Source organism: Somniosus microcephalus, chromosome 20 (genome assembly GCF_052327205.1).
Source record: "Somniosus microcephalus isolate GS21.2 chromosome 20, FLI_Smic_1.0, whole genome shotgun sequence".
NCBI classification, from domain to species: domain Eukaryota; kingdom Metazoa; phylum Chordata; class Chondrichthyes; order Squaliformes; family Somniosidae; genus Somniosus; species Somniosus microcephalus.
Window position 1 is genome coordinate 47,547,405 of NC_141006.1, and position 14,620 is coordinate 47,562,024.

The 14,620-nt window shown below is 44.8% G+C and overlaps 1 protein-coding gene across 3 annotated transcripts in view; it reads left to right on the forward strand.

Moving 5' to 3' along the window:
- LOC147103205 (calcipressin-3-like) overlaps positions 1 to 14,620 on the forward strand; it is a 165,848-nt gene that overhangs the window by 99,836 nt on the left and 51,392 nt on the right. For all 3 annotated transcript variants that reach the window (XM_085962628.1, XM_085962626.1, XM_085962627.1), the window contains one exon: positions 13,917 to 14,090. In XM_085962628.1, coding sequence (XP_085818754.1) covers positions 13,917 to 14,090 — 174 coding nt within the window. The remainder of the gene's footprint in view (positions 1 to 13,916; positions 14,091 to 14,620) is intronic.

Here is a 14,620-nt window from a genome sequence, read left to right on the forward strand (position 1 = left end):
AAGGTCCTTCAACATACAAGTGCTGTCCCTTTAAATCGTAGCTTCTCCGATTGACCTGCAGCTGACAGCAAGCAAGCCGGCAAGCTTCACGCCAGGTCTCAGCAGCGGGGTTCCCTGCAGGCGGGTTTGATGTGGGGAAAGCCCCAAAGTTGCAACGGCCCCAGAAAATCTACCTCAACAAGCTGATAATTGCTTATTAGTGCTCCGACGACCAGTCCTGCCAGCGGCGGCCGGGACTGAAGTGGGTCGCGGGGAAACGGCAGTCCGAAAGTCGGACGGGGTGGGGAATCAGGCGGGGGGGGGGGGGGGTCCCGACCCGCTTTATCGTGATTTTCGGCCCCCGGCCGCATGAAAAGCCGCCCGACGGCGGCCAGAAAATTGACCCCTTTGTGTTTCAGAAACCCCACATTCGGGGAAACCCGACCATTTCCCACACAAGCCGGAAATCGGGGCCGGGGTGTGGAAAACTGAACACTGTATACCAAATAAGGCCTGCCTAGCATTCTGTATAACTGCAATACTTTTTATTTGCTTTAATATGCTGTGCCTTTTGTAATGAAGTCCAGCATCTCTTTCGCCTTTTTGATTGCCTTTTGCACCTGTAACATAGCTTTAAATGACGCATACCCAGATTCCTAAATCACTTTAATCGGCCTCCCTCCACCCACTTCCTCATTTAGACCCATCTGCCATGAGAGATTTTTTGGCAGTTGGCTCAAAGGAAGTGTTGGCAGAAGTTTGGGAACAAGTTTAATGCCCAACCTCTTAGTCAGAGAATGTTTGTTGGCATCAAGACCTCAAAAAGGAGGTGGGAGAGGAAAAAAGTGATTTGATATAACTGAAGTTCAGGGCCTAGAAATTGGTCAGCTGCTCAGATTATTAAGGTTTCAATATGGCGGTCAGTAAGCGTGCAAACATTTCCGGCTGGAAGTGCACCTCCTGCCATATTGATTAAGGACATAAGAGGCATCCCTTAGCCATGCCTGAAGCCGGCGTTGGGCCCTTTACATATGTAAATGAGATTCCTAAGGCCTGTTTGAAGCCCCTTTCTGTAACATTGGTTTGCCCTGAGGCAGTTGCGCTAGCACGGCCTGCACTCTGGGGAAACCCGCCCTCAGGATCCCCTGCAACAAAGAAGGTAAGTAACTTTCCTGAATGTGGAAGCAGGAGTGCTCCACCTGACCCCACATTAAAGGACCCGATTGCCGCTCCCAACTCCTCCCACCCATCGCTGCTGCGACACTAACAGCAGCCCAAACTTGGAGTCCTCTTCACCGGCGGGCGCTTCACTGGAAGCATTGGAATGAAGCCTGAGGACTCGGGCCTCACCATTCAGGCGTGGGCCTGAACTACACTGCCAAAAAGGGTTGCATACCAATTTCTAGGCCCTTAATTTTCAGCCACAACAGGTATTTCATACTGCAGAAAATGTACAGGGAACTTTCTGGTATCCGGCACTGAAGGGACCGAGCTGGTGCCGTACCATCAAAACTGCCGTAGAAACCAGCGCTAATGTTAAAACATATGGAGCTTTTGAGCTCCGTGTGAATCAACAAACCCTGTTGCTTAGCAACAGCTTCAAAACAGTCGGCCGCAGCTTAAAAGCGTCTCTGTAGCTAAGCAACAGCTTCAGCTAGACCTTGCAGAGCCTGACTTGGAAAAAAAAAGCCACGAGAAGTAAAAAAACTTACAGGAAACGGCTCCTGAATTTTGCCGGTAGATAGAGCTTTGCGTACATTTAACCTCCGGTTAAACGCAAGTTTCCTGTAAAATGTTTTTCTTCCTCTGTCATTTAATAAAATTTAATGTGAAAACCAAGAACCATAGGTATAACTGAGAAGTTGCATGGAGCTGGGTCTATTCAGGTGCATGTTCACAATTGTGTTATATAAACGATTTAAAAACTAAGCTCCTGGTGATATTTTCTTGGGGATTATTTTTATGAAATCCCTATGTCTCATCTTGAGGTAGATCTTGACTTTGTGCAATTTAAAAAAAAAAAAAAAAAAAAAATTCCATTGACTTCATTAACGGGAGAGATGTAAAACGGGCTGTTGACTCGCTATCCCCTGTTTTACACTATCTCACAAGGTCAAGATCTACCTCCTTAAGTTAAAATCAGTGGAGAAATTTTGAAAACCTACTCCAGATTCTATTGTGGTCTCCCAGTAGTCATTGTATTTATTTTTGTGTTGTATAAATGAGCATTTTCCTTTGTAAAAGCCAGTGATTTGATGGGCTGATATTTTCATGCATTTACTGATGGGCTTGTAATTTTTTTTCTGGCTGGCTAGTAGCACAGTAGCTATCCGCTAATTTATTCCAAATCCCACCGAGTGACGATGGCCACCTCCGACAGCCGCATTGTCTTCAGTTCAGTCGGACTGCCAGAAACCACTCACTGCTGCCATCAGTGCTTTACTTAACTGCCTTCGACCTTGTACGTTCACCATTGTTTTGCAAGAAATAAAGACTGTGAATCCAATTACTAATCTGCGTGCACCCATTCAATTTAATTGAGTTACTGGTCATACCTGCAGCATAAAATTCAATTTGAGTTGTTGAGGCTGAAAGTACCATTAAATGAAAGTCATTCATTTTGTGCCTAATGTACCCTTTTTTAAATGTCACCTCAACTTACAATAATGAATTTCAGCACTTTACTCCCCAGCATAGTTTCATGAGCAATATGCTGTTCTGTTAAAATTCACATAGATACATAGATACATAGAAGATAGGAGCAGGAGTAGACCATTCAGCCCTTCGAGCCTGCTCCGCCATTCAATGAGATCATGGCTGATCATCCAAATTCAGTACCCGGTCCCTGCCTTCTCCCCATATCCCTTGATCCCTTTAGCCTTAAGAAATATATCCAACTCTTTCTTGAATATACTTAATGAACTGGCCTCCACCGCCCTCTGTGGCAGAGAATTCCACAGGTTCACCACTCTCTGGGTGAAGAAATTCCTCCTCATTTCAGTCCTAAGTGGCTTACCCCTTACCCTTAGACTATGACCCCTGGTTCTGGACTCCCCGGCCATCAGAAACATCCTTCCTGCATCTAGTCTGTCCAGGCCTGACAGAATTTTATAGGTTTCGATGAGATCCCCTCTCAATCTTCTAAACTCCAGTGAGTATAAGCCCAATCGACACAATCTCTCCTCATACGTCATTCCTGCCATCCCAGGTATCAGCCTGGTGAATCTTCGCTGCACTCCTTCCATGGCAAGTACGTCCTTCCTCAGGTAAGGCGACCAAAACTGCACACAATACTCAAGGTGTGGTCTCACCAAGGCCCTGTACAACTGCAGCAAGACATCCTTGTTCTTGTACTCGAACCCTCTTGCTACGAAGGCCAACATACCATTTGCCTTCTTAACCGCCTGCTGCACCTGCATGCTTACCTTCAGCGACTGGTGTACAAGAACACCCAGGTCTCTTTGCACTTCCCCTTCTCCCAATCTATTACCATTCAAATAATAATCTGCCTTCCTGTTTTTGCCACCAAAGTGGATAACCTCACATTTATCCACATTATAGTGCATTTGCCATGTTTCTGCCCAATCACCCAACCTGTCCAAATCGTGCTGGAGTTTCACGACATCCTCCTCACAGCATATCCTCCCCCCCCCCCCCCCCCAGCTTTGTGTCGTCTGCAAATTTGGAGATATTACATCCAATTCCCTCGTCCAGATCATTAATATATATTGTGAACAGCTGGGGTCCTAGGACCGATCCTTGCGGTACCCCACTAGTCACTGCCTGCCACTCAGAAAATGACCCGTTTATTCCAACTCTTTGCTTTCTGTCCGCCAACCAGTTCTCTATCCAAGTCAATACCTTGCCCCCAATCCCATGTGCCTTAATTTTGCACGCTAATCTCTTATGTGGGACCTTATCGAAAGCCTTCTGAAAGTCCAAATACACCACATCCACTGGTTCTCCCTTATCTATTTTACCAGTTACATCCTCAAAAAAATTCCAGTAGATTAGTCAAGCATGATTTACCTTTTGTAAATCCACGTTGACTTTGTCCGATCCAGTCACTGCTTTCCAAGTGCTCTGCTATTACATCTTTTATAATGGACTCCAGCATTTTCCCCACTACCGATGTCAAGCTTTTCCCCACCTTTTCTCTACCACCTTTTTTGAATAGTGGGGTAACATTAGCTACCCGCCAATCCAAGGGTACCGTTCCAGAGTCTATCGAGTTCTGGAAGATGACCAGCAATGCATCTACTATTTCTGGGGCCACTTCCTTAAGTACCCTGGGATGTAGATTATCAGGCCCTGGGGATTTATCGGCCTTCAGTCCCATCAATTTTCCTAACACCATTTCCCTACAAATACTGATTTCTTTCAGTTCCTCCCTTTCATCAGACCCTATGTTTCCCGGCATCTCTGGGAGGTTATTTGTGTCCTCCTTTGTGAAGACAGAACCAAAATATGTATTTAGTTGGTCTGCCATTTCTTTGTTCCCCATTATAAATTCCCCCGATTCTGACTGCAAGGGACCTACGCTTGACTTCACCAATCTTTTTCTCTTCACATATCTATAAAAGCTTTTACAGTCAGTTTTTATGTTCTCTGCAAGCTTACTCTCATATTCTATTTCCCCTTTCTTAATTAATCCCTTTGTCCTCCTTTGTTGAATCCTAAACTGCTCCCAATCCTCAGGATTATTGCTTTTTCTGGCCAATTTATATGCCCTCTCCTTGGACCTTATGCTATCCCTGATTTCCCTTGTTAGCCACAGTTGGGTCACCTTTTTTGTTTTATTTTTATGCCAAACTGGAATGAACAAATTCTGTAGTTCATCCATTCGGTCTTTGAATGTTTGCCATTGCCTATCCACCGTCAACCCTTTGAGTGCCATTCCCCAATCAATCCTACCCAACTCGCTCCTCAGACCATCATAGTTTCCTTTATTTAAATTGAGGACCCTAGTCTCCGAGTCAACTACTTCATTCTCCATCTTAATGAAGAATTCGATCATATTATGATCGCTCCGACCCAAGGGGCCTCTTACAACAAGATTGCTAATTAATCCTTTCTCGTTACATAATACCCAGTCTAAGATGGCCTGACCTCTGGTTGGTTCCTCGACATATTGGTCCAGGAAACCGTCCCGTAAACACTCCAGGAATTACTCCTCCACAGTATTGTTACTCATTTGGTTGGCCCAATCTATATGTAGATTAAAGTCACCCATGATGACTGCTGTGCCCTTATTGCACGCTTCTTTAATTTCTCTTTGAATGCCATCCCCAACCTCCGCCTTACTGTTTGGAGGTCTATAAACCACTCCCACTAATGTTTTTTTCCCCTTAATATTTCTCAATTCTACCCATACAGATTCCACCTCATCAGAGCTAATATCCTTCATTACAATTGTGTTAATCCCTTCTTTAACCAGTAATGCTACCCCACCTCCCTTTCCTTTTTGCCTATCTTTCCTGAATATCGAATACCCCTGGATGTTGAGTTCCCAGTCCTGGCCTTCCTTGAGCCACGTTTCCGTAATCCCAACCAAATCGTATTTGTTTACTTCTATTTGCGCAGCCAATTCATCCACCTTATTACAAATGCTCCTCGCATTAAGACACAAAGCCTTCAGGCTTGTTTTTTTAACGCTCTTAGAGCTATTAGAATTATTATTTACTGTGGCCATGTTTGATTTAAACCGTTGATTTCTCTGACTGCCACTTTTGTTTTTCGCCTTCCTATCTTTTGCTTTTATCCTTGTTTCCCTTTCCTCTGTCTCCCTGCTCAGGTTCCCAACCCCCTGCCATTTTAGTTTAAACCCTCCCCCACAGCACTAGCAAACACTCCCCCTAGGACATTGGTTCCAGCCCTGCCCAGGTGCAAACCGTCCAGTTTGAACTGGTCCCACCTCCCCCAGAACCGGTTCCAATGTCCCAGGAACTTGAATCCCTCCCCCTGGCACCATTCCTCTAGCCACGTATTCAGCTGAAGTATCCTTCTATTTCTACTCTGACTAGCACGTGGCACTGGTAGCAATCCTGAGATTACTACCTTTGAGGTCCTGTTTTTTAATTTATCTCCTAACTCCCTATACTCCGCTTTTAGGACCTCATCCCGCTTTTTACCTATATCGTTGGTGCCTATATGCACCACGACAACTGGCTGTTCACCCTCCCCTTCCAAGATGTTCTGGAGTCGCTCAGAGACATCCTTGACCCTTGCACCAGGGAGGCAACACACCATCCTGGAGTCTCGTTTGCGGCCGCAGAACCGCCTATCTATTCCCCTTACAATTGAATCCCCATCACCTTTTAACACTGCATCGGGAGCTGTCATTACTTCACCGCCGGCCAGCCTATTTTCACCAGGAGTCTCTCTTATGATCGTACACCACGACAGCAGCCTTTTAGAGAAAAAGCAGGACACATTTGAAAAAGACAGGCAAAAAAGTACCAAATCACCTGGAATTAAGAAGGGGGAAAGCAAAATGAATGCCTTTTCATTTCTCTGAAGGAACAACTCTATCAAATTATTCATGGCTTTGCAGCGTTGTTAAAAATATTGCAACATGATTTTAATTTTGTTTTGTTTTACGAAACATATACTTTATATGAACCAAAAGACAACTGCGCAAAGTTGTACATCAAAACTATAGTCTAAGGGGGAAAAGTTCAGTTGCTTTGCGCCTCCCGTTAGTGCCCTAAGAGGGCGCTAATGGGTTGCAAAGCAACTAGCGCCCGGGCGTGGCGATTTTTGCGCCGCTCATGAAATTGACCAGACATTTTGCGGCGGCGCTAAACACTACCGCCACGATCTCTTGTGCCCGCAGATCGTGACGTCAGTCGAGCGTGCAACGCCCCGGTAAGGCCCCGGACTGGATATTGAATGGCGTCCTCTGCCTTACCGCCTGCCGCTAGCAACGACAGGTTGAGGGGAGCGTTTTGCAGTCGGGAAGGGACTGGGGGAGCGCTATTTAAAGGCGACCGCTTCCTGCCTTTTTTTGTTGGCGACATTTTTGCACCACGCATTTTGAGAGAGAGATTTCTGGAGAGATTCAACGCTGTGTGAAGGAGTTTTGGGTACTGAGCAGCACTTTGCAGGTTCATTTTGATTTGACCTTCCTTGCATCAATTTAGATGAGACTATGGGGGCTGTACTCTGAGCTCTTTCCCTGGGCCTCTCCATTGTTCTTTCCAGCAGATTTGATGCACAGGTCTCTCCAGACCGAGATTCAAGGCTGCAATGAGCAGGATGTGGATGGAGAGCAAGATCGACCCTCCCCTTTAAGAACTGGCCGGCGCCAGTGTGTCTGTGTTCCATTGCTGACTGACATCACATGAGCATCGCCAGCGCTCTGAAGTAGCGCCTCGCTCCTCGGCGTTAGCGCCTTAAGAGGTGTGTAGCGCCTGATTTAGCACTCCAATCACCTCCAGGGGCGATAGAAGCCAAGTTTGCAGTTGGAGGCGATAATTAGTGCCAGGCGCTAAACTTTGCGCCCAGCAGATAATTGCGCCCCAAACAGGGCAATACCGAATTTCTCCCCCTAAATCTTTATTATTACCTAGAATACATTAGAGGGAGAAGCGATTTTTGTGTCCCCTCCACCCATTTTCACACAAAACCGGGTCACTGGATTCTATCTTGTCACTGTAATGTAGTTCAGTGCTTAAAATGGCAATAACTTGCCTTTCTCAACTTCATGTATTTCCTCATAAAGGTACCCTTAGTTTGTCACAGATTTTTGATGGTAGATATTGTGACAATTCCCAGGGTTGGCTGTTGATATTGACTAATTGGGCATATCCTGCATGTTTCTTCCTTTAAATTTGTGTTCGCTTTCTCATTTACTGTCTTCCCCAGACGGATAGGGAAATTCCAATGACAGAGCAAAATCTGCGCCGATCAGCCACACTCCCTTTGCATCTTGGTGCTGAGGTGACAATAATAAAATCTTGAGCTGTGTGTACATCATCAGTTTTCCTACCTGCTCTCTTTTTTAAGGAAAAAGTCTTCTTTTACCCTTCTCCTGTGATGTATGCTGGGGAATGGCTCCACAGTAACGAACTGCCCTCCAGAGCCTTGCTGAAATATTATATTTTGTGTACCTGAGCAAACAATGGTCCATAATTTGCTTTAGTTGGGCATCTAATGGTGTCTGCCGTTGAGTTAGACTTGCCCTTGCCTGTTTAGTTTAAAAAAAAATTTTGCATGGCAAGTTGCTGAAAGTGCGAACTGATAAGGAAAAGGCATCTGGGACCTGAGTGAACAGGGCAAGCAAGTGTGTATCTCCTTAATCAGATCGAAGGATTGTGAACTTAACAGCACAAGGACTGAGAGGGAAGTGTAAGTTAGAGTGGGTGAATTCAATGTCAAATCAGGTACAGTAAGACCAATAAAGAGAGGGAAAGAAAAATTGGATTAAGAGAGAAAAAAAAGGAAATTAATTTTTTTTTAAATTTAAAATGGTTTCTTAAAATCCCTAACAGCAATTAAAACTGGAAAGAATGAGACTCCACGCTTGTAATAGTTAATTTTGAGTGCCAGAGAGGTTATTTGGCAGTCACACTGTTCAATGCATTTCAATGATGAGCCATTTTCTCTGCGGCAGGTTCATCACACAAGGAGGGTCAGAGCGGGACTTCTGCCTGCCACCCTGACTCCACTGTGATCGTGGCTCATTTTCCTGGGTAGGAGGTCATTAGTTATGCAGGACAGGCTCCTGATGGGATCCCCAACACCAAGAGGGAGCCTGGTACTGCGGTGGGACATCCACTGAAGACCCAAAGAAGAGGAACCTGAATTAAAGGGGTCAGGAGAGCCCCAAATACCTGCTGGAAAAATGTAGTTTAGGTACGATATTGAAAAAAAATCCAGCCTACACCAGCGTTGATTTCGGGCACTATAATTGAAGAAACTCAGCCTTCTTGTGTTTAACTGATTTTATATTCAACAATACAGTCTCAAACATTTCCTAAGCGCACTCTTACTCATCTGTTAGCAGTCGTTGTACAGCATATTACCTTTATTATCCTGTTTTGTCGCCTTCACACACACTCCACTAATCTTGCAGAAAACCCAAGAAACCTTTTACCTGCATTATTTATGAAAATTATTAATGAAGGGTTAAATTAATTGAGGAATAGGTTGGTGGTTTGCAATTGATACAAAATTTAACATTTTATGAAACCAAGTTGTGCTGACCTGGTGGAGGCTGAAAGATTGAGGAAAGTGGGCTTACCATACGTTGTTGGGTCCTATTGAAAGGGCAGAGTCCCCAGTAATTTCTACTTTGTAAGATTAAAAACAGCAACTGAGCCATAGAAAGTTGCTGAATGAAGCAAAGGTAGAAATAGCAGAGGCATTGACCACAAGCTTTCAATCCTCATTGGATACAGGCGTAGTGCCAGAGGACTGGAGGCCTGCAGTGTTATACTTATCAGGGATAAAATAAACTTTCATTTGGAAAGGCATGGGTTAATACAAGGAGAGCCAGCATGGATTTGTTAAAGGCAAATCGTGGCTGACTAATCTTGATTTGAATTCTTTGAGGTAACCGAAAATGTATATATGGACGTGCGGAAGACATTCAACAAAGTGCCACATAGGAGGCTTGTTAAGAAAATGGAAGTCCATGGGATTAAGGGGAAAGTGGTGGTATGGATATGGAATTGACTCAGTAACAGGAGCAGAGAGTGGTGGTGAATGGATGTTTTTCAGACAGGTTGGTGGTTTGTAAGTGGTGTTCCCCAAGGGTCAGTTTTGGGTCCGTTACCCATTTCAATTTTTATAACCGACCCAGACTCGACTGAAGGGCGCAGCATTATAAAGTTTGCAGTTGATACAAAACTTGGTAGTGGAGCAGATAGTGAGGAGGATAGTTGTATACTTCAGGATGATATAGACGCTGTGAGAGAATATCGTGGTGCCACGTCGCGCCATGGTACTGCAGGCCTTCTGCCCCTTCTTAAAGGGAAGGGGCCTTGCGCAGTGCGACCCGGGGCCCAGCTGGGCCACCAGGGACTGGAGTGCTGACAAAAGAGCCCGGCCGGGGTGCAAGCGGGGCACTGCGCATGGTGATGACACCATCGCCGGCGGCGCAGCTCCGCGGGGCGCTAAATATTTCCGCCGCCGCTAACCTCCCACTGAATTTCACGGGAGGCGTTGGCGGCGACGCGCCCGGGCGCTAGTTGCTTTGCACCCCATTAGCGCTGCCTTGAGGCGCTAAAGGGAGGCGCAAAGCAACCGAATTTTTCCCCCATAGAGTCATAACGGCACAGAAGGAGGCCATTCAGCCCATCGAGTCCATGCCGGCTCTCTGTAGAGCAATCCAGTCAGCCTTCTATGTGGTACTTTGTCAAACGCCTTCCTAAAATCCATGTCGACAACATCCATTGCATTCCCTTCATCAGTCCTCCCTGTTACTTCAAACACGATCTGCCTTTTACAAATCCGTGTTGGCTCTCCTTAATTAGCTTAAACCTCCAAGTGCCCGTTAATTTTTTCCTTGATTATTGTTTCTATAACTTTACCCACCACTGATGTTAAACTGACTGGCCTGTAGTTACTAGGATTGTCCTTACACACTTGAACAATGGTGTCACATTTGCCACTTTCCAATCCTCAGGCACCTCCCCCGCATCTAGGGAAGATTGGAAAATTAATGGCAAGCCCTTCCGCTATCCCCTCCCCCAATTTCCTTAGCAACCTGGGATGGAAGCCATCTGGACCAGGCGACTTATCCACTCAAGCATCCCAGTATTTCTAGTACATCCTGTCTATCAATTTTCACCCCTTCCATTGCTTCTACCTTTTCCACTTCTACCGATATTTTGTCAGCATCCACCTCCTCAGTAAACACCGATACAAAATACTCATTGAGTATTCTAGCCTTGCCCTGCGCCTCTAAGCATATATCACCTTCTTTGTCCCTAATAGGCCCCACCCTGCCTCTTACTACCCGCTTACTGTTTACATGCTGGTAGAAGATTTTTGGGTTCCCTTTTATGTTAACTGCCATTCTACTCTCATTTTCTCTTTGCCAATCTTCTTTTCATCTTCACTTCCCCTCTCAACTTATTGTATTTGATCTGGTTCTCCCTTGAAGAAGTCACCTGACATGCATCATACACCCTCTTTTTTTTGTTTCATCATCTTCTCTATCTCCCTCGTCATCCAAGGAACCCTTGCTTTGGTTCTCTTACCCTTCCCTCTTGTTGGAATGTACCTAGCCCGTACTTGGAACATCTCCTCCTTAAAGATCTCCCATTGTTCCATTACAGTTTTTTCTGTCCGTCTTTGGTTCTATTTTATCCTGGCTAGATCCTTTCACATCCCGTTGAAGTTAGCCCTATTCCAGTTAAGAAGTTCCTCTCTAGATTGTTCCTTGCTCCTCTCCATTGCTAATCTAAATCTTATGATACGATGATCACTCGTACCCAAGTGTTCTCCCATGGACACTTGGTCGACCTGGCCCACCACATTCCCCAGCACCAGATCCAGCAATGCCTCCTTCCTAGTTGGGCCAAGAACATACTGGTCAAAGAAATTCTCCTGAACACATTTCAGAAATTCCTCCCCCTCCTTTCCCTTTACCCTAGCATTATCCCAATCGATATTTGGGTAATTAAAGTCCCCCAATATCACCACTCTATAGTTCTTGCATGTCTCTGCGATTTCCCTGCAGATTTGCTCCTCTACCTCCCTCTCACTATTTGGAGGCCTATAGAATACCCCAATAGCATGATCATACCCTTTTTGCTCCTCAACTCTAACCAAATGGATTCTGTCCTTGTCCCCTCAAGAACATCCTCCCTTTCCAACACTACAGTGTCTTCCTTAATCAGCACTGCCACCCCACCTCCCTTTTTTCCTTCCCTATCTTTTCTGAACACCTTGTACCCTTGAATATTAAGTGCCCAGTCCTCACTGTTTTTAAGCCACGTTTCCGTTATTGCCACAAGGCTAATTGTGCTTGTAACTCACCACCCTTACTCACCACACTTTGTGCGTTTACGTACATGCATTCTGAACCCATTTTTGAATTTTTCATAGTCTTTCTTAGTCAGTTATGAGGAGAGGTTGGAAAAGTTTGGACTGTTCTCCTTGGAACAGAGAAGATTAAGAGGTGACCCAGTAGAGGTTTTGAAGATGATGAGAGGTTTTGGTAAAGTAGAGAGAGAAAAACTATTCCCTCTGGTGAGTGGGTCAATAACCAGAGGTCATAGATTTAAGATCATTGGCAAAAGATCTAGAGGGGAGATCAGGAGAATTTTTTTCATTGAGTTGTCCAGACCTGGAACACTCTGCTTGAAAAGGTGGTGGAAGCTGATTCCATAAATAATTTTAGAAGGGAGTTGGACAGGCACCTGAGGATGAGGAACTTACAGGGTTACGGACAAAACACGAGGTTGTGGGACCAAGCACGACTGCTCTTTCAAAGAGCCAGCACAGGCTCGATGGGCTTCTGTGCTGTAAGTATCTGTGATTCTAAAGTCACAGGTTTGATTTCCTGTCTGTGCTGAGTTAGCGTAGCTGTGGAGGTACTACAGTTGGCTTCAATAACCCAAGGCTGAGGCTACGAAAGTTAGACAGGCTCTTGCTCCTAGTAATCAGTAACCTTTGCTGGAAAGTTTGCATGTGTGGAAGGTTTGCCACTTGCGTGGGCAGGAGGCTCATTCCAAAAATCTCACCGAACCTGATGAAGAGGCAGTCGCGGTCGTCAGCCCAGTATAGCGAGTAAGATCGGTCAGAGATTGAGTAGCCACAGGTTGGAGCTTGGCCATGATGCCTCTAATGATTTAATTGCCTGTGAACACTCCTCATTTGCGCTCAATCATTCAAGAATGACCACTTTGATGAGGTACTGAAAATAACTGGCAGCATGGAACCGCATCAGAAGTCAGTTATGTTCAACAACAACTTGCATTTATATAGCGCCTTTAACATAGTAAAACGTACCTAGGCCCTTCACAGGCGTTTTCTCAAACAAAATTTGACACCGAGCCACATAAGGAGATGTTAGGTCAAAAGTAGGATTTAAGGAGCATCTTAAAGGAGGAGGGAGCGGTTTAGGGAGGGAATTCCAGAGCTTAGGGCCCAGGCAGCTGAAGGCACGGCCGCCAATGGTGGAGTAATGAAAATCAGGGATGCGCAAGAGGCCAGAATTGGAGGAGCGCAGAGATCTCGGCGGGTCGTGCTGGAGGAGGTTACAGAGATGGGGAGGGGCAAGGCCATGGAGAGATTTGAAAACCAGGATGAGAATTTTAAAATGGAGGCGTTGCCAGACTGGGAGTCACTGTAGGAGTTAGGATACAGGCAGCAGAGTTTTTGATGAGGTCATGTTTACGGAGGGTGCAAAGGAGAGCATTGGAGTAATCGAATTTAGAGGTAACAAAGTCATGGATGAGAACGGAAGGAAAAAAATTGGCAACAAAAACCATTAAAAAGATGAGCAAAGCCTCTTTTTCTCCAGATATTCGCCGAAATGTTCGTATCTGTTGGATCAAATGAGAGGTTCAAAAAGAAAATGTCAACGGTCTCTAAGTCTGCTATTTCCACATTCTTGCAGCCAATTAATAAACTTGGTTTGTAGATAGACCTCTAGGACAGGAGTTCATTTTACACATATTAATAAATAATGCAGGTAAAAGTTTACTTGGGTTAACTGCAAGATTAGTGGAGTGTAGATGAAGAAGACAAAATGGGATAATAAAAGTGACATGCTATGTAATGACTGCTGGCAGATGTGTGAGCGAGTGGTTATGGGGAAAGCGTGGGAAATGTTTATAAGACTCTATTGTTGGATACAGAGCAACTATACCAATTCCAAGTCAGTAGAAAGTGGAAGCTTGGCAAAAGGCTACTTGCATCATATTATAACTGCTATATTGCATTTCAGAATTGTGATAATGCAATGTAATTTTCTTAAACAGGACCGATTTGAAGCTCTTTTCCGGGTTTATGATGAACAGGCCACATTCCAATTATTCCGAAGTTTTCAGAGAGTACGGATAAACTTCAGCAATCAAGAGGCAGCTGCACGGGCCCGAATAGAACTTCATGAATCTGACTTCAATGGCACCAAACTGAAACTTTATTTTGCACAGGTACAATATAGTGATCTTACAGAATTTAATTGAACTTTGTTATCAGATCATTGTAAAAGAAGCTCTGCGTTGTCAATAGTTCAAGTCATTCCTAACCACCAGTGCTTCAGTCATCTATTCAACGCCAATGATGGATAACATTTTGTTTCCACTTGTTTCCTGGAATTAGATAATGTGACTAAAATGTATACCATTTGTTCATGGCCACCTTTTCAGCTATGCAACCAATCGGTTGGCATGCCAAGTTTCTGCTATTAGACATACAAAGAACTTAATTATCTAGTAATTGTTAAACTGAACAAGTGGGAGAAAATGATTTCAAGCTCAAGGCAACAGGCACCTTGGAGTTTGTGGAAATGTTCTAATGATCCCAAGGTGGCACTGTACTTCGTGCAGTCATATCATCATCTTCTCAGTTGATTTCTGATAATGTGCACATTCAAAAGGTGCCCAAGGTGAGGGAGAAAACACAATCCCGTTCTGAGATAGCTATGTAGGTAGAAAGTTGGTAATGGAAACACTTGGAAAAA